Source organism: Corythoichthys intestinalis, chromosome 8, assembly GCF_030265065.1.
Source record: "Corythoichthys intestinalis isolate RoL2023-P3 chromosome 8, ASM3026506v1, whole genome shotgun sequence".
Classification (NCBI taxonomy): domain Eukaryota; kingdom Metazoa; phylum Chordata; class Actinopteri; order Syngnathiformes; family Syngnathidae; genus Corythoichthys; species Corythoichthys intestinalis.
Window position 1 is genome coordinate 13,693,279 of NC_080402.1, and position 21,007 is coordinate 13,714,285.

At 38.8% G+C, this 21,007-nt stretch overlaps 1 protein-coding gene across 2 annotated transcripts in view; it reads right to left on the reverse strand.

Annotated features, from left to right (window-relative positions):
- The window catches only part of rbm20 (RNA binding motif protein 20), a 132,066-nt gene that overhangs the window by 52,910 nt on the left and 58,149 nt on the right, over positions 1 to 21,007 (reverse strand). For both annotated transcript variants that reach the window (XM_057842678.1, XM_057842677.1), the window contains exon 2: positions 1,019 to 2,003. In XM_057842678.1, the coding sequence (XP_057698661.1) occupies positions 1,019 to 2,003 (985 nt within the window). The remainder of the gene's footprint in view (positions 1 to 1,018; positions 2,004 to 21,007) is intronic.

The following is a 21,007-nucleotide window of genomic DNA, read 5'->3' on the forward strand; positions in this document are numbered from 1 at the left end:
CATCGGTAACACTTTATTTGACAGTGGCATCATAAGACTGCCAAATGAACCACCATGAGGATTTGTCAATTGCTTCAAGAAGCTTCATTTGGCCATCACTACTTCCTTGGGAGAGACAGTAAACCTCTGCTGCCACCTGCTGTCAACACTGTTTTTGTCCAGCATGCCTCCCAGCATGCATTGCAGCGCTACAGATTTAAATAACGATCATTCAAACAATTCATGTTCTTTGCTAATTATTTCTTCAGTTACTGTTCCAATTGTTTCATTAATTGCAAGTTATGGTACCTGGCAACACTTTATTTGACAGTGGCTCTATAAGACTGTCATAAGACCATCATAATTATGACATGACACTGCCATGAGCATTATTGAATGCTTATGACAGATATCATTTTGTGTCACCTGGCAAATTATCTCACTTTTGGATAGATGTAAAAGATTCGAGCAGGACATAAACGGAGTTAGTGACATAATTTGCCGGATGACACTTAATGACATCTGTCATGTGCATTCATTAATGCCCATGATAGTCTTGATGATGGTCTTATGGCAGTCTTGTGATGCCACTGTCAAATAAAGTGTCCTATTAACCCAAATAAATCAACAAATAAGCCGCACTGGACTATAAACCCCAGGATTCAAAATGAGGGAGAAAAATAGCAGCTTATAGTCCGAAAATTACGGTAAATGACAACTCAAATCGCAGCAGTCTAAGGAATTGTGGGTATAACTGATATCACACAATGATGGATTAACTAAAAATAATGAATGGCTAAAACATTCAATCAAAATGTCTGCTCACTGCAATTTTTTCTACTTATCATGGAAATATTGGCTGTTATCGTCATTTTTCTCCACTAGTGCACATCATAAAAATGAAATTCTGTTGTTCCAAATATTGTTAAACAAGATTATTTCCACTGGGATGCAATTGATCAAGGTAGTCTCCTCTGTTTCAACTAAATTGGTGTTTTTTTTTGTTTTTTTGTTTGCATTTACTGCACAGCTGACTCACCTTGAGGTTGTAGACTTTCTTGTCACAGATACTGCACTGGTGTGGCAGTTGAGTTGGCGTCACAGCGTGGTAGTCATTAACTTGATAGGGCTGAAGTGTCCTGGTACCGGAACATAAGGTTTCCTCGCTCCCGTGTATGGGTTGGTAACTCCCAAAACCCTGTGTGCCGTCAGTGACATAAGACAAAACCCCACTCTTGGGCTTGAATTTGTGATCAGTAGTGGGTTCCTCGGGGTTATATAGTTCATTTCTGGACAGCACTGCTTGCCCAGGCGCTGGCCAAACAGTGGCAACATCAGAGGCCAGTGGTGGATTTACAGTGTGACTGACACTAGTGGGACTGTTCCATTGCTCTGTCTGTCCAGTACAGTTATACAAATTTATGTTATGATCATTAACATTGAATCCAACTTGTTGGCTAGCGATATCTTGGCTGTAAAAGTCTTGTTTAAACCCAGCATTATTGAGTTGTTTGGCTTGAGTTGCGGGCCCTGATGCTGCTGCTGCACCACCCAAGTTGTACTGAAGACGTCTGTCAATATCAGCGGAGTACGCAGGTCCAGAGTTTTTACCGAACTCCACACCCTGTTGGCCAACTGTGGTCCCGGCAGCATGGTGGTTCAGTCTGATATTCCCTGGGTTCTGGTTGAATCCTCCTGGCAATAAGGCTGAATTTGAAGCGGAAAAACCAAGCACCCCTGTTGGGAAACCAACTTGGGGGTTCCGCATTTGATTGAAGAGGGGCTGGGCCATGGCAACATTGGAAAGAACCTGATTGAGAACGGAGGCCGTGGTGGCTGTATTGCTGCCCTGAGCCAGTTTAAGACGATGGAGAGCGAGCTGAGCCTGGAGCTGAGCAAGCTGAAGGCTGGCTGGAGTCAGGAGAAGCTGCTGGCTTTGCTGCTGAAGCCCCGCTTGCAAACTGCCGGACAGCTGGCCCGCCACTTTAGGGGCTTTCTTATCCGCACTATTCACTGGCACAGAGCTAACGGGAGATGGAACAAAATTAGAATTAATCTAAATTCATTTAATGAAACATAAAACATAAAAATAATGACCAAACGTAAAAATGAAAATATTTTCGATATCCGAATAAGCAAGACAATACACCTTTGTGAAGTCGGCCACCCATCAGACGCAAATTTATATAAAAATGATGTCAATCGTTTGTGCTGTGTTTGTGCTTGTTTGTGCTGTAAAGTTTTGTTTAAAGCAACACTAGGTAACTTTGTAACTTTTATAAAACCTTTATATTTGCATAACATTTGTGATATGTCGACTGACAACTAGTTGAATGACACCTCTTTTATATCTTGGTATATTTTGCTGTCACTGGCATTAATTTTCAATTTAAAAAAAGCCTACATATGTGCTAACTGCTTCACGGCATAAGTCACTTCTGCCTTTCCCCTTTCATGATAAAGACGGAAGTCAATGGTCGCGCGAATTCTGCAAAGACGGCAGAGCAACAGAGACAAAAAGTTTTCACTGAGGAGGAAGAAGAAAGGGAGTCTACCAGGATATACAGAATAAACATTGTCCCGGCTTTCACTTGCTGGCGTGATACCCCCACAACCGAACTGCTGACGAGTTCGGGTGATTAGCCACACTAACACACTAAACCACACAGTCGCTAACCGTCATATGCTATTGTTTAGCCAGAACTGGATTCATTACCTTATTACGTTTCATCCTTGAAATGTTGTTTAATCCATCTGCAGGCAACCATCATGATTTTATGACACTATGTGGGTGTTCACTGGTCGTCATGGGAAACACAATCTTCCTTATGGCCAAACACTCCCGCTTTTGCCCACCGGTGTCACTAAATCGACCAAAACTGAAAAGTTACCAAGTGTTGCGTTAAGCTGCAAACGTTTTTGAGATGTTTACATTTCCTTTATAGCTCAATCAGAGATCAAACAGCCTTACATCTTGAATAAAAAATGGTTAAAAATGGTGTCAATTGTTTGTGCTATGAAATTTTTTGTTTGCACTTCATCGGTTTTCTGAATATTTTGCTTTTATTTTATAGTGATGCAGTCACCTAGCCCCCCCATTTACTGCAAAATTGACCCGAAGTGGTGCCATTCGTTTGTGCTACATTTGTGCTGCTATCGTTTTATAGATATTGAGTGATGACGCAGCTCTTCTATATCCTAACTCCCGCGGCTGACGGAGCGTACGAACACTCTCAATAACAGAAGGGCACCGGCGTAGGTTTGGTCTCAATGTTGGTAGGGACGATATAATAGCATAACCTGCATGTACACTTTTTGCTCGGGATGGGAAATTAATAAGACCAAACAGATTGGGTGAACGGGGGGCAGGCCTATATTTCTCAAGAATATGAACCTAATTAATTGATATGCCAAATGAGGGGTGCTCGTTACATCGATCACGATTGGCCAGTCGATCGCAACGCTAATGTGGGTAGCTTGTGGCATCCCCCCCCTCAAAAAACTTTTTATGTAAATAGTTAACTATGATTATGTTGTGTTGTGTGAGCAACATTTGAAGTTATGCAGGACCCGTCACTCTCTAAGCCGCTTCTTGCTCACATTCTTCTGGTTATATACACTCACCGGCCACTTTATTAGGTACACCTGTCCAACTGCTCGTTAACACTTAATTTCTAATCAACCAATCACATGGCGGCAACTCAGTGCATTTAGGCATGTAGACATGGTTTATGACAATCTCCTGCAGTTTAAATCGAGCATCAGTATGGGGAAGAAAGGTGATTTGAGTGACTTTGAACGTGGCATGGTTGTTGGTGCTAGAAGGGCTGGTCTGAGTATTTCAGAAACTGCTGATCTACTGGGATTTTCACACACAACCATCTCTAGGGTTTACAGAGAATTGTCTGAAAAAGAAAAAATATCCAGTGAGCGGCAGTTCTGTGGGCGGAAATGCCTTGTTGATGCCAGAGGTCCGAGGACAATGGCCAGACTGGTTCGAGCTGATAGAAAGGCAACAGTGACTCAAATAACCACCCGTTACAACCAAGGTAGGTAGAAGAGCATCTCTGAACGCACAGTACGTCGAACTTTGAGGCAGAGGGGCAACAGCAGCAGAAGAATATTTATAATTATAGGTTGACAATGAGTGTTTTTGTTTCCCATCATTCTTGAGGGGAATTCTAAATCAGGATGCTTAGGTAATACTTTTTGCCAAGATCGTCATCCATTGAATATGGTACGCCCGCCGGTGTCGTGCCAATGTGGTTACCCCAGTCAAAAATATAATCCCCTGGGCGGAGCCATATGAAGGTACATTTGTGTCTTTATTATTCAATCCCAAAAAAAGTTGCTTCAATCAAAATATATATTTTCAACCAAAATAAAAGTCGTTTCAATCAAAATAATGATAAAAAAATAATAATAATAACAAAAATAAATTTGAAACTCAAAAAAAAAAAAAAAAAAATGCATCTGAAAGCTATTTTTCTTTATTTATTTTTCAAGTCGTTTTTTTTTTTTTTTTTTAATTGAAGCAATTTTTTTGATTGAAGTAATGTTGATTAGTGTTTGGGCCACATTTTGGCTAGGACGTTTCAAAAAAATATTATTTTCAAAAACAAAAATCACTTCAATCAAAAAAAAAAAAAAAAATTCAATCATAGTCATAGAAAAAGTTTTTGAATGCGAAAAAATATTTGACATTGAAAAATTTGCATTTTAACACGTAATTTTTCATTGAAATTGAAGTTTTCTTTGATTGAAGCAGTCCTTTTTGTGTTTGGGCCATATTATGGGTAAGGCATATGTGTCTAAATCATTCAATCCCAAAAACAGTTGCTTCAATCAAAAAAAAAAAAAATTTCAATCAAAGAAAAAAATCATTTGAAAAATTATATTGCCCTCCCTTAATTTTTTTTTTAATTATATGCAAAGCAAAAGACCGTCTATGGTGCTTAGTCACATGATCTGTTCGAAAAATAATTTTGAACCATTATAAAAGTATATTTTTTTGTTCATTTCATTCATTTTGTAGCAGTTTTATTGCTTTACAACTTATATATATATATATATATAGGAAAGTCAATTACATGCAATGACACACTTTTCGCCCCCCCCCCTTAAAATCTGCTTATGCCCCTCCCCCTGACCCTCATGAGGATTAGCGATACAGAAGTTGAATGAATGTAACAGTAGTTCGACACCACTGCAAACTACATTGACAGCCACATTATTAAATGATCATCCTTTAATTAAAACTCGGTGAATTTTAATATTTGTACTATATTGAACTATTACATTCCACACCTACAGTTGTAGCCACAGAATTTATGAAACAAAAAAAAAAAGTTTTCATGTTTAAGTGTACTGTATATAATTACCTTGCATTCAGGTAAATCATAATCAATACATTTTCCTTGACAGAAACTGACTTAAAATATAAACAGTGTTTTTCAGTTTTGTGCTACGTGAAAATATTTGTGATTGGATAAAATCTAGATGGCAAAATACCACAGTGTACACATATCACATAGTGACGAATTTAACATTGGACAATAGGTAATTACCAGTCACAGGGCGGGCTGTAAACACTCGTGAGCTAACATGCATGCTGATGGAGAGAGATACCCTTAAACCACCCTAGCCTACTCTGAAGCTATAAATACTAAAGTTGCCCTCTTCCATCACAACAGAGTGTCCTTAATAGACCAGCATGGATCCATGGTCAACTGGAACTCTGAAAAAGTCACTTTACAGTTTATTATTATTATTATTTTAAATTTATGTATAATTTAATATAATTTATTATTATTGACAATAAAGTATGGGAATACCATGTATGCATTTTGGAAGAATAAAAACTATACGACATCGGCAGTATTTTCGTGTGCAGCACAAGTCTTGACTAGCGCGTAGTGAAAGGCCAGAGCCAGTAAGCATGGGCCGGTGTGATATTCTGACGGTATGATAACCTAAGCCAAAATATCAAGGTTTCACAATATCATGGTATTGCAACTTTTTTTTTTTTCCATTGAACAGCATCTTTATTTTTCATAACATATAAGCGAATTGGAATATAAGTATAATGTTTAGTTAAAATATTTTTTTAAAAATAGCATAATATTTGAAACATTTTTTTTTTTTTTTTTTAAATGCAGTCCTTTAGGTAAGCCTAATCCCACAGCCACAGCTCAATATGATTACCATCAGAAAAAAAATTGAATTCTTTCCCATAAAAAGCACGTGTGTATGACTCGTATCATGTTTACATTATACAAACACATTCTCTTTCTCAACACAAACAGTTGCCACAGAGAAAACACATTTTGGCTACACTGCTATACCAACTGTCAAAATGAGGGCACTCACTGCTAAACTTAAATGCATTAGAAGTGGTGGACAGCAGGTTTCAATACAGGATTTATTGCCGGGAACGTGAAAACAAATCTCTTCAAAACACAACTGGTAACAGCAAGAAAGGGTATGAAACAAAAACGTAACCTGAAGACGCTGTAGCTTCCTATTGCAAGTCCAACAAACGAAAACAGTGGCACAGGACAAGAAACAAGAAAGGTACGGTGGGGCAAATAAGTATTTAGTCAACTACTAATTGTGCAAGTTCTCCCACATGAAAATATTAGAGAGGCATGTAATTGTCAACATAGGTAAACCTCAACCATGGGAGACAGAATGTGGGGAAAAAAACCCAGAAAATCACATTGTTTGATTTTTAAAGAATTTATTCGCAAATCATGGTGGAAAATAAGTATTTGGTCAATACCAAAAGTTCATCTCAATACTTTGTTATGTACCCTTTGTTGGCAATAACGGAGGCCAAACGTTTTCTGTAACCCTTCACAAGCTTTTCACACACTGTTGCTGGTATTTTGGCCCATTCCTCCATGCAGATCTCCTCTAGAGTAGTGATGTTTGGGGCTGTCGTTGGGCAACACGGACTTTCAACTCCCTCCTCACCCCGTGGCATCAAAATGATAACAAGAACGGTGAGCAAAAATCCCAGAACCACACAGGGGGACCTAGTGAATGACTTACAGAGATCTGGGACCACAGTAACAAAGGCTACTATCAGTAACAAAATGCGCCGCCAGGGACGCAAATCCTTCACTGCCAGACGTGTCCCCCTGCTGAAGAAAGTACACGTCCAGGCCCGTCTGCGGTTCGCTAGAGAGCATTTGGATGATCCAGAAGAGGACTGGGAGAATGTGTTATGGTCAGATGAAACCAAAAAAGAACTTTTTGGTAGAAACACAGGTTCTCGTGTTTGGAGGAAAAAGAATACTGAATTGCACCATACCCACTGTGAAGCATGGAGGTGGAAACATCATGCTTTGCGGCTGTTTTTCTGCAAAAGGGACCAGGATGACTGATCTGTGTAAAGGAAAGAATGAATGGGGCCATGTATCAAGAGATTTTGAGTGAAAATCTCCTTCCATCAGCAAGGGCATTGAAGATGAGACGTGGCTGGGTCTTTCAGCACGAAAGTTATCCCAAACAAACAGCCAGGGCAACAAATGAGTGGCTTCCTAAGAAGCATTTCAAGGTTCTGGAGTGGCCTAGCCAGTCTCCAGATCTCAACCCCATAGAAAATCTGTGGAGGGAGTTGAAAGTCCGTTTCCCAACGACAGCCCCAAAACATCACTGCTCTAGAGGAGATCTGCATGGAGGAATGGGCCAAAATACCAGCAACAATGTGTAAATAGCTGTGAAGAGTTACAGAAAACGTTTGGCCTCCGTTATTGCCAACAAAGAGTACATAACAAAGTATTGAGATGAACTTTTGGTACTGACCAAATACTTATTTTCCACCGTGATTTGCAAATAATTTCTTTTAAAATCAAACAATGTGATTTTCTGTTTTTTTTTTCTTCCACATTCTGTCTCTCATGGTTGAGGTATACCCATGTTGACAATTACAGGCCTCTCTAATATTTCTAAGTGGGAGAACTTGCACAATTAGTGGTTGACTAAATATTTATTCGCCCCACTGTATAATGATAAACAGGTGTGGGCAATCAGGTAATCAGGGGAGGAAAAACAAAGCTGACAAAGTTAACACAAAGTAAAAGGAACCCACCAAAATAAAACAGGGCAGGAAGGAACATAAATCAATGCCGCTGACAGCAGCGTGTACAGGCATGCAAACTAGCCACCTTTCGGCGAAATTTTGCCGTTTTGAAATCAAATTGAGTCATTCTTCTGAATCACGTAGATCCGAGGAGATAAAAATGGACCGCGGGGGGGGGGGGGGGGGGGTCTGTCAACGAGCGAGTGAAACCGTTAACTTCAAAACCGTAGTCCATGCTCAAAACTACACTCTAGTCCAGGGGTCCCCATCTGCCGGGCTGCGGGCCGGTTCTGGTGCGCATTTGCCACCGGGCCGCACAGAAATAATAATTTAATAACGACCGCATTCTGGCCGAATTAACCTAATGCCCCTGCTTCATACACCAATATCCCTGTCTACTCTAGATATAATACTACGGGATAGATTAGACTATCGTCATAGAAATCCATTGATTGGACTGCTAGCTAGAGCTGGGAATCTTTGGGCACCTAACGATTCGATTACGATTACGATTCAGAGGCTCCGATTCGATTATAAAACGATTATTGATGCACCCCCCTCCTTTTTTTTTTTATTTTTATTTTTTTTTAATATAAAATAAAGTTTTGTACATTAGTTCCAAAATTGTTCAAAAATACTCTCAGGCTAAACCAAACTACTATTTCAGTATCAAGTTAACATATAGCAGTAAACAAATATACAAAAATAACATTAAATAAAAAAACTCCAGTCCCCATTCTGTATCAGCAGCTTTAAACTACATTCAATTAATTTAATGTTGTGAATCAACCGTTAAAGTTGTTAAAATTGCTCCCGTTATTCCATAATTTCCCTTTTGTCTACTTTTGACATGTGAAAGTTTTAAAACTATTTTAAAGATAGATTCAAGTCAATATTTTACCGATTTAGGAGTATTTTAGATAAAAAGTTAATTAGGTTTGCTTGGAAGGTTCGCTACAACAGCATTGCAGGGAAGTTTACTGCTTTAAGATGGCGGCCGTTTACTAACGCCCGCATCTAGCTTTTTGCAGATGTGCTGCTACCGCTACCGAGTCTAGAATCCATCTAGTCCTATATAAATGATATCTACCGTAACATTATGTAGCTTAGCTGAACTTGTAGCAGCTTTTCGGCAGCAGTCAGGTATGTTGTTGTGTGTTTTTTATCTCGTGGCATGAGTTGAGCTAGAGCCGTGAGTTGAGCGTTGGCATTACCCGAGGGGCCGGTTAATGAGAAGCATAATGTTTAGCTACTCCCGCTCCGTTCCGTCCCGAAGTCCGCGCGGCGCGCTGAGTGTGTTGTACTTCCGCTTTACTTGGCAAATTTCAATAATCGGAATTTGGATGTTTGTGAATCGTTCTCGAATCTTCCACGGCCGAATCGCGAATAATCTAAGAATCGGAAATTTTGCACACCTCTACTGCTAGCAGTACATCTTGTTTGTGTATATAATATATCTATGTGCGCTTGTCCTCGATAATAACGTATTACTAGGCCGCGGGCGAAGCACATTTTTTCCCGGAAATAATTAGCCCCTACACGAGCGAAGATGACTGGAAAACAGATGTTTTCGGAGATATTTTACGGCGAAAAGGGCACCTGACGAGCCTACGACCTCGAAGACCCACCAACGGCGAAGGAGTAAAGAATAAACCGAGTGATTCAAGCATGTCTGTGCAACAGGAGGATCAACTTGTAGATATCGCAAATGACGGCGACCTTATTAAACGTACATTTGAGACAACAACTCTACCGAGGTTCTGGATTAAAGTCATTCCGGAATATCCTGACATCGCTACGAGAGCATTGAAAACCATGCTGCAATTTCCAACATCGTATCTTTGTGAAGCGGGCTTCTTAATTAATGCGTAACGACAAGGCGAAGTCGTTCATGGTGAGAGCGGTGTGCAGTTTTTGTGTGCAGCTAACATGGCAGGACGTATCTGTGGAGAACTTTCTACAAGTCCTTCCATGATCAAACGTAAGTTAATATTCCTTTCTTTTAAGAACGTTTGTGTAGTGTTTACTTTGGAATCGCTGCATTTGCGCATTTTGCGGCTATGTTTAACGTTACGCGCATGCGCAGAACCACATCGTTGATGGGTTGCAAAATTTGTCCGAACACCGGTCCGTGGAAAAAAAAGACCCAAATAACACCGGTCCGTGGTGCAAAAAAGGTTGGGGACCCCTGCTCTAGTCCGACGACCTCCTAGACCAGCCATGTCCAAAGTCCGGCCCGGGGGCCAAATGCGACCCGTGGTCAAATTTCATCCGGCCCCAGCCTCTGTCATCAAATCAATAACATCTGGCCCGCACACAGACTTAATAAATTGGTCAGCAGTACTGCTACCAGCATATGATATAGCTTACACACTAAATGCTGCTCCTCATTTACTCACTAAAAGGCAACAGCATTCTAAGCAACATTATCCCGAGTGACTCTTCAAATTTTCTAAAATGGCGACAAAAAAAAAAAAAAAGAAAGTTGACTGCGACGGCCGACGCTTCAAGGATAGGTGGAAATTGGACTATTTCTTCACTAAGATACGCAAAAACTGTGTCTGCCTCATTTGCAGAGACAGTTTTTAAAGAGTTCAATGTGAGGCAATATTACCAAACAAGACGTACGACAAGATTAGTGCTGCAATGATTGATTGATTAACTCGAGTATTTGATTTAAAAAAAAATATTCGAATTAAATTTTGTTGCTTCGAGTATTCTTTTCATTAAAGTGGCGATTTAATGGTTTATTTTGACAGTGTTTGCAATTAGTTTTATTGATGAGGGTGGATACACTGCCCTCTGGTCTGCCTCTTTTCACATGGCTGAATCCAACTGCTCCCTGTTAAGACCAACGTAAGCTAGGTTTTTGTTTGAGCTAATGTTTTTTAATGCATTTTTAATTTAGTTTATAAGTATATTTAGCCATTTTTTGTGGGAATATGTGTCTGAGCCATTTGTTAAGAGCATTGTAAAAAAAAAACAAAAAAAAAACATTAGCATTTAAGCTAGCGGACTTTTTCTATGTAAATTAGCCAGTTCTTTTGTTGAACATAGATCCTCATTTAAAATATATATATATATATATATATTTATATTAGGGCTGTCAAACGATTAAAATTTTTAATCGAGTTAATTACAGCTTAAAAAATAATTAATCGTAATTAATCGCAATTAATCGCAATTCAAACCATCTATAAAATATGCCATATTTTTCTGTAAATTATACATATATTCTGTAAAATAAATTGTTGGAATGGAAAGATAAGACACAAGATGGATATATACATTCAACATACGGTACATAAGGACTGTAGTGGGCATTTCACTCTACTGTCATTTAAATCTGTCTATGCTGTCCTCACTCCGAAGCGTCTACTTTTTCCAAAGCTAGACAGCTAGTGAACAACGCCTTAATAATCAGACTTCTTCCTTTTTCATCTGATTTATTAATAAAATGGCCTCAAACCATTGTCCTCTTTAGACCGTCGTAAAACTACAAAAAAAAAGTACACAAGCATTGCATTAGCAACAACGTTAGCTTAGCACGCTATACAGGTTCACTAAACATAAACAAAAAGCGTCTCATACAAAAAATATAACATTTCGCTTACTAACATAATATTCACATTCTTTACAACAACCATACTTACGGACAAATCTTGTCCAAGGATCATATAAGCACAACATTACAACGTGGGCGTCAGCCCGAGACGTCGTGCAACCATATTGAACTGTCAGTGTCAAGAAAACAATAAACCATGTCGCAAAGCGACCACAAGAGTTCGCTGTTGGACAGCAAAAAAGCCTTGCTGTAAAACTTAACAAAAGGCAGAATACTGTCTGAGCGGGACATGTGCATTAATTGCGTCAAATATTTTAACGTAATTAATTTTAAAAATTAATTACCGCGCGTTAACGCGATAATTTTGACAGCCCTAATTTATATATATATACCGTTTGAGGCTCAGCTCAGGTATTACAATTTTTCATGTTCCTTTTCCGATTACCCGATTATTCGAACTAAGTAGACCATCGATTAATCGACTACTAAAATATTCAATAGCTGCAGCCCTAGACAAGATTACAGGGAAGATACGCAGAGAGAAATTGAAGCAACTTGAAGCTAGTTAAATTTCACAGCAGCAGTATTTCGCAAGAGACCGAGAGTCAAAAGAGAACGCCACAAAGGCTAGTTGCGAGATTGTTGAAATTATTAATTAAAAAAAAAAAATAAAGCAAATGTGACACACAGCATGGCTTGCTAAAATTTGTTTAAATATATTGTTCTACGTAAAGGACGTCAGCCAAGATCGGCCCCCCACATTTTTACCGCACCAAATCTGGCCCCCTTTGCAAAAAGTTTGGACACCCCTGTCCTAGACCTATCACCGCCACTCTCTTCTCGTGACAACAAATGACTGACAATAGTGAGAGACGGGAGTACAGCTGTTCTCTTCTTAATGGAAATGGGACATACTGTATATTTTATAATTTAGATTTGGTATAACTTGCTACTTAATGCGTCTTATATGTTCTGATTTCAGGATGAGAGTTTTAGACTTGTATATGTTAAAATATTATGTACTGTGTTTAATTCCAGATGTCGCTGGTTGCACTATGAAATGCACTTTTCCGCGCATGCCGTGTGTCCATGTTACTTTGTCACCTTTTTCCACCCCTAACTAGTTTGCATGCCTGGTGTAACAGCAACTGTAACACCAACTAAATGTTAATGCCTACATGACCCAAAATGTCCACGTACATTGTCGCCAGGTTTTTAAGAGGTGGTTTTATTTTTTAATGACCAAAAATTGTCTCTTGCCTTATTAAGCCTTTATAAAGGGTTTATTAAAGGGTTATGTACAAAGACATGCGTTAGAACACTTCCCTCTTGTCACAAAGTTTAGGTTAAGTTTCCAATCGCACTTAAGTAAGCAACAAATTAGAATTCCAGTCCAGCCCTCTAGTGAGCCAAGGAAACATGCTCCAAAAACACCCCAACATCCACCCGCGGTGTAGCTTCACCGACAGCTGCATGTCGCTTGGCAGCGGCTCTCTGACATAGCACAGCAAACAACACTTAAATCCGCCACACGTGTAGCTACAAATCTACGGAATAAGAAAACAAACCTTTAAGAGCTGCAGCAATGGTCCAAATTAAAAGCCGTGACACTGCTTTTCTAAACAGAGTTGACCTCTGCTCAGTAGCTGAGACTGACGCATGACTGGACCCCGCGATAAGACATGGACACCCGCTTAACATCACCACAAGTGTTCTGCATCCTATGCCAGTGACGCCGCGAGCCTCGGTTATTAACCAGCAGACAGGCATAGGGGACCCATGTGATGAAAAGTCACAAGTGGTCAGCTTGTGTATTGGGACGGGGGGCTTGACCGACACACATTGTGACCACGGTATTTGTCAGTATGAGCCGCTGTTGGCCAGCGTGAAGCTTGAGGCACACGCCATGTCGGTGTAAAATATTCTGCCCTATTACTCTAGTGTAGAAGCTTGAATTCTAATACAGCAGTGTTGCAATTCATGTTTTAATTTCAAATGTTTTTAATAAATTTAAGGGGTTTGTATTCTTCATAGACTACTAGGTTTAAAACTGAGAAGGGATCTGATATTTTGTCACCCTACTAACATATATAGTATTACTAGCACCTCCCAGTATAAAACAGATTTTTTATAGCTCCTGAAGATGTGTTGAAACAGATGAATAAAAAAAGAAAAAAATTCAAAGATGAAAATAATAATGCACCCGGTTGACAAGAAGTGTGTATGTGTGTGTCTGTGGCAGGGTGTTAGGGTGTATGGTTCAAGTGTAGGGATTTAATTTATCTGATTCCACTGTCTTCTCTATATTTGGTTTGGAGATGTAGGGCTGCAGCTATTGATTATTTTTGTACTCGATTAATCGATGAACTAGTTAGTTCGAATAATCAAGTAATCGGATAAGGAACAAAGAATTGTACAACAAAACAATAATTGGCTAACTTTTTTTTTTTTTTTTTACAATACTCTTAACTTATGGTTCAGACACATATTCCCACAGAAAACGGCTAAATATACCCATTAGAGGTGTGCATCAGATCACAGCATTTAATTAGTGCTTTGAATGAGACCAGGGCTTTCTCCTTTTTTTCCCACACACAGTAGCAGTCTTTCACACAGTGCAACATCTGAACTCCTGTGCAAAATCAGTAATAACAGTCACTGTATTTTAGTCACAACGACCCATCAATAAAAATATTCAAGTAAATATTAAAGAAAACGACAAAGAAAATATTGTAGGGCAGCAGCACCTTTATCGCAATATCAATCCAGGGATCAGTTCAGTTGCAAACAAAACATCAACTAAATTGCAATGTAGAACAAAAGTAAAATGTAGGCCTAGCCCACTATATACAGTGCCTTGCAAAAGTATTCGGCCCCCTTGAATCTTGCAACCTTTCGCCACATTTCAGGCTTCAAACATAAAGATATGAAATTTAATTTTTTTGTCAAGAATCAACAACAAGTGGGACACAATCGTGAAGTGGAACAACATTTATTGGATAATTTAAACTTTTTTAACAAATAAAAAACTGAAAAGTGGGGCGTGCAATATTATTCGGCCCTTTTACTTTCAGTGCAGCAAACTCACTCCAGAAGTTCACTGAGGATCTCTGAATGATCCAATGTTGTCCTAAATGACCGATGATGATAAATAGAATCCACCTGTGTGTAATCAAGTCTCCGTGTAAATGCACCTGCTCTGTGATAGTCTCAGGGTTCTGTTTAAAGTGCAGAGAGCATTATGAAAACCAAGGAACACACCAGGCAGGTCTGAGATACTGTTGTGGAGAAGTTTAAAGCCGGATTTGGATACAAAAAGATTTCCCAAGCTTTAAACATCTCAAGGAGCACTGTGCAAGCCATCATATTGAAATGGAAGGAGCATCAGACCACTGCAAATCTACCAAGACCCGGCCGTCCTTCCAAACTTTCTTCTCAAACAAGGAGAAAACTGATCAGAGATGCAGCCAAGAGGCCCATGATCACTCTGGATGAACTGCAGAGATCTACAGCTGAGGTGGGAGAGTCTGTCCATAGGACATCAATCAGTCGTACACTGCACAAATCTGGCCTTTATGGAAGAGTGGCAAGAAGAAAGCCATTTCTCAAAGATATCCATAAAAAGTCTCGTTTAAAGTTTGCCACAAGCCACCTGGGAGACACACCAAACATGTGGAAGAAGGTGCTCTGGTCAGATGAAACCAAAATAGAACTTTTTGGCCACAATGCAAAACGATATGTTTGGCGTAAAAGCAACACAGCTCATCACCCTGAACACACCATCCCCACTGTCAAACATGGTGGTGGCAGCATCATGGTTTGGGCCTGCTTTTCTTCAGCAGGGACAGGGAAGATGGTTAAAATTGACGGGAAGATGGATGCAGCCAAATACAGGAACATTCTGGAAGAAAACCTGTTGGTATCTGCACAAGACCTGAGACTGGGACGGAGATTTATCTTCCAACAGGACAATGATCCAAAACATAAAGCCAAATCTACAATGGAATGGTTCAAAAATAAACGTACCCAGGTGTTAGAATGGCCAAGTCAAAGTCCAGACCTGAATCCAATCGAGAATCTGTGGAAAGAGCTGAAGACTGCTGTTCACAAACACTCTCCATCCAACCTCACTGAGCTCGAGCGGTTTTGCAAGGAAGAATGGGCAAGAATGTGAGTCTCTCGATGTGCAAAACTGATAGAAACATACCCCAAGCGACTTGCAGCTGTAATTGGAGCAAAAGGTGGCGCTACAAAGTATTAACGCAAGGGTGGCCGGATAATATTGCACGCCCCACTTTTCAGTTTTTTATTTGTTAAAAAAGTTTAAATTATCCAATAAATGTTGTTCCACTTTACGATTGTGTCCCACTTGTTGTTGATTCTTGACAAAAAATTAAAATTTTATATCTTTATGTTTGAAGCCTGAAATGTGGCGAAAGGTTGCAAGGTTCAAGGGGGCCGAATACTTTTGCAAGGCACTGTATATTTTGATTGAAGCAACTTTTTATTTGATTGAAGCAACTTTTTTTTTGGATTGAATAATAAAGACTAGGGGTGTCAAACGATTAAAATTTTTAATCGAGTTAACTACAGCTCAAAAATTAATCGTAATTAATCGCAATTAATCGCAATTCAAACCATCTATAAAATATGCCATATTTTTCTGTAAATTATTGTTGGAATGGAAAGATAAGACCGAGATAGATATATACATTCAACATACGGTACATAAGTACTGTATTTGTTTATTATAACAATAAATCAACAAGATGGCATTACCATTATTAACATTCTGTTAAAGCGATCCATGGATAGAAAGACTTGTAGTTCTCAAAAGATAAATAAAAATAATAAATAAAATATATAAATATTTATAAAAAATTATAGAAAATAAATAAAAGATAATAACTAGTACAAGTTATAGAAATTTTATATTAAAACCCCTCTTCATGTTTTCGTTTTAATAAAATTTGTAAAATTTTCAATCAAAAAATAAACTAGTAGCTCGCCATTGTTGATGTCAATAATTACACAATGCTCATGTGCTTAAACCCATAAAAGCAGTCGCACCAAAGCGCCAGCAGAGGGCGGAAAACTCCGAAAAACACAACAAGTATACCTTTCACTTTGCTGTCCTTTTTAATATGTTTGAGCGGGGCATTTGTGCGTTAATTGCGTCAAATATTTTAACGGGATTAATTTAAAAAATTAATTACCGCTCGTTAACGCGTTAATTTTGGACGGCCGGGTCTTGGTAGATTTGCAGTGGTCTGATGCTCCTTCCATTTCAATATGATGGCTTGCACACTGCTCCTTGAGATGTTTAAAGCTTGGGAAATCTTTTTGTATCCAAGTCCGGCTTTAAACTTCTCCACAACAGTATCTCTGACCTGCCTGGTGTGTTCCTTGGTTTTCATAATGCTCTCTGCACTTTAAACAGAACCCTGAGACTATCACAGAGCAGGTGCATTTATACGGAGACTTGATTACACACAGGCGGATTCTATTTATCATCATCGGTCATTTAGGACAACATTGGATCATTCAGAGATCCTCACTGAACTTCTGGAGTGAGTTTGCTGCACTGAAAGTAAAGGGGCCGAATAATATTGCACGCCCCACTTTTCAGTTTTTTATTTGTTAAAAAAGTTTAAATTATCCAATAAATGTTGTTCCACTTCACGATTGTGTCCCACTTGTTGTTGATTCTTGACAAAAAAATTAAATTTCATATCTTTATGTTTGAAGCCTGAAATGTGGTGAAAGGTTGCAAGATTCAAGGGGGCCGAATACTTTTGCAAGGCACTGTATATTTTCAATCGAAGAAAATGTCACTTCAATCCCAAAAAAATGTGTTTGAATGCAAAAATAAATTTGAAACTCAAAAAACTATATTTGAAAACTATTTTTCTTTGACTGAATTTAATTTTTTTTTTTTTATTTAAGTCAAGATTTTTTTTGATTGAAACACCATTTTTGATTGAAGCCATGTAATTTTGTGTTTGGACCACATTTTGGCTAGGAAATTTGTGTCTTTATTATTCAATCAAAAATTAAGTTGCTTCAAACAAAAATATATATTTTCAAAAGAAAAATCACTTCAATCAAAAATTTTTTTAAAATTCAATTGTAGAGAAAAAGGTTTGAATGTGGAAAAAAAATTGAGGCTCAGAAATTCACATTTGAACACTATTTTTCATTCAAACTGTTTTCTTTGATTGAAGCAATCCTTTTTGTGTTTGAGCCATATTAGGGGTAGGACATTTATGTCAAAATCATTCACTCGCGATAAAAGTTGCTTTAATCATAAAACTATTTTTAATCAAAGAAAAAAATCATTTGCAAAAATATATTTTTTTGAAAATATATTTTTTTATTTGAAATGTAGATATTTTTTTATTGAAGTGTCACTTTTTTTTAAAAAGCAATAAGTTTTGAACACACTTTTTTTTTTTTTTGAAGTGGGAAAAGTTTTGAAAGCACTTTTTTTCCGATTGAATCATTTTGACACAAAGATTCAACTTCAACGCTAGTTCCGGTGTGTTTGAGTGGCAGCTGATTACGCCAATGGAAAAAGTATGAAGCAAGAATAATGGCCACCAGTGCTCCATCCAGCCATCGGAGTCTCCTGGAGTCCAAGCCGAAAATGTTGCCCTGTCGCGGCACACTGGTCGGACCCCGATATCACCCCCCAGGCGCGGAGGCCGGCTTTCGAGTGGACGGCCCGCGAATGGCACGACCCTCATTCAAAGTTGAAGTGACGGGGCACCCGGCGTGGGCGCCGGCGACTCGCCGGTAGTCCACACGCTTCCTGGGCAGGCTAGTGTCGGGCCACTCGCCGACCACTCCTGTACCGGCGCGTCGCGGACACTCCGGTTGGAACCAATTGCCAACCGTCACGTCAGGGCAGCGGGTGAAGTACGCCGTGTTGAATCACATTAAGCAGCAGGGCACAGTACTCCGGTGAAATGCCGATGTCACCCCCCCGTACCGGTGCCCTATATTCGGCTTGGACTCCAGGAGACTCCACAAAAAAATATCGGACATGCCTTTTTTTAATATATATATATTTTTTAATTAAACCGTTTTCTAATTGTATTTAATGTTACAGACATAATGTGTTATACTCTTCTAGAGTCTTTAGTTTAAGCTTAAGGTAGATCAAATTTATCAAGTTAACGGCAAAAATTAATATTTTTTACATTAATCACGTTACAATGTTTAACGCAATTAATGCATACGCTGCACGACCCACTCACGCATTGTCGCGTTCAATCTATAATGGCGCCGTTTTACACATACAGCATATAGAGGTAAAAGGCAGCGTAAAATGAGACGAGTGAGTTTTGGCAGCCTTTGGAGCCTTTATTTAAATGGCTAAAGCCTTACAATCCCTCTCCCAACGATTAGAATAATCGTGGGAAGCACTGTGGGGAAGAAAGGTAGTAGTTCTTTTGTAGATCTTAAGTAGATCTTTTTCTTAACACCCTATGTTATTTCCCAACGCAGAGAAGATATATCAATTGGTACCACGGCGCACAGTCATGGTTGCACTTCCCATCATGCATTTGGACAGAAGTTAAATGGCTACAGTATCATTTACTGAAAGCTCAACAAATACATTAGATGGCAATATTTAGTCACAATATACAAAGTCACATTTATCCTTTAAAAATTACAAGTCTTTCTATCCGTGGATCCCTCTCACAGAAAGAATGTTAATAATGTAAATGCCATCTTGAGGATTTATTGTCATGATAAACAAATACAGTACTTATGTATTGTTGAATGTATATATTCGTCCGAGTTTTATTCATTTTTTTCTTAATGCATTGCCAAAATGTATATGATCGGGAAAAATTATCGGGAATGATTGGAATTGAATCGGGAGCAAAAAAAAAAAAAAAAAAGCAATCGGATCGGGAAATATCGGGATCGGCAGATACTCAAACTAAAACGATCGGGATCGGATCGGGAGCAAAAAAACATGATCGGAACAACCCTAAAAGATACGGTTCGAAAGAGAGAAAATGATAAGATAGTAAATATTTGTTGTGTGTGTTTGTACAGTAATTTAAACATATAAAAAGACCACATTTCTAACATAGCAAAATTAAACAAAAAAATTTCATACCAATGTTGTTGTTTTTTTTAATGAAAAAAAAAAAAGGCTTACTATATGACCGTCATATTGTTGGATGGGATTGATAATAAAACTCCAGTGACAGACAACAATAAAGTGCAGTAATTCAATTACTGTATTTCCTGGTGTTTTTAACACAAGAGGTAAGTAATTCAACTTTCGAAAAACTTTCAACGTAAACATCTTACAAACAAAAAAAATGATATGCAGCAGCTCTAAAAAAAAAAAAAAAAAGAAGTAAACCTGCTAGTGTTATCATAAATAAATAACAAATTATACTTTACGATTGGTATAATTGGGGGAATTAAAACATGGCATTTTAGACAGACAGGTCAATAATCATTACTTTAACCTAATACACAGCAAAGTCATTAACTTATAGCTGTGCTTCCTCATTTTTTATTCCTCATCACTGTCCATATCTTTTTTGAAGGGCAGGTTTTTCTTGAGGAAGATCAACTAATTCACATGTTCATATTTAAGTAGACCGTTTCGTGGAAGCAATATGCCGCCCTTTCCACCATTGTAGTGGGTTATTTTTCAGGGTTAAAAACTCACGATCTCTGTACCGCTCCACACTTAACACAAGCTCTGTACCATGCGAACAGATCTGGCTGCCTTCATCTCTTCAAAGTCCGTCTTTTGTTTTCCTGGGTGCGTTGAAAATCAATCGTCACTGGCGTTGGTGATAACACTGTCCATTGTTTTAGCATGTTGCTTCGTTGCCACTACTAGTTTCGTTTTGGGCTGTGAAGAAAATGCTACGGAGCGTGCATCACAGTGGTTTTGTTAGCTCTCGCGTTGTTATGACACGCCCGTGACGATCGGGTAATGACGGCGACTAGTAGCGGTTCTGCCGAAATGCATGGGAAGTTGAGGCAACCACGACTGTGAGTAGTGCTTGTCCATATCATATCATGCGGTCTTGATCTAAGTGCGTTGTGTGGTGAATGACACAAGCGCAGCGTGTGAAGTAAAAGCTAAATTATTATCATATTAAGCAATGCATTGAACTAGGCATTAGAAGCCGATTCTTGTGCTCGCGATATCCTAATTCTATCTCTACTATCGGTTCATTGAATATTTCATGGCTAATTACTGTCGAATGGTAACTTTACTATCGATACATCTGTATCTCTCACCTGTAAAACCGGATATCCGGTCGTATCGGTTTATCGTTCTCAAGCTTAGTCACTTCCCGTTGATTTTGGGAAATTTTGGGGACACGTCCCGT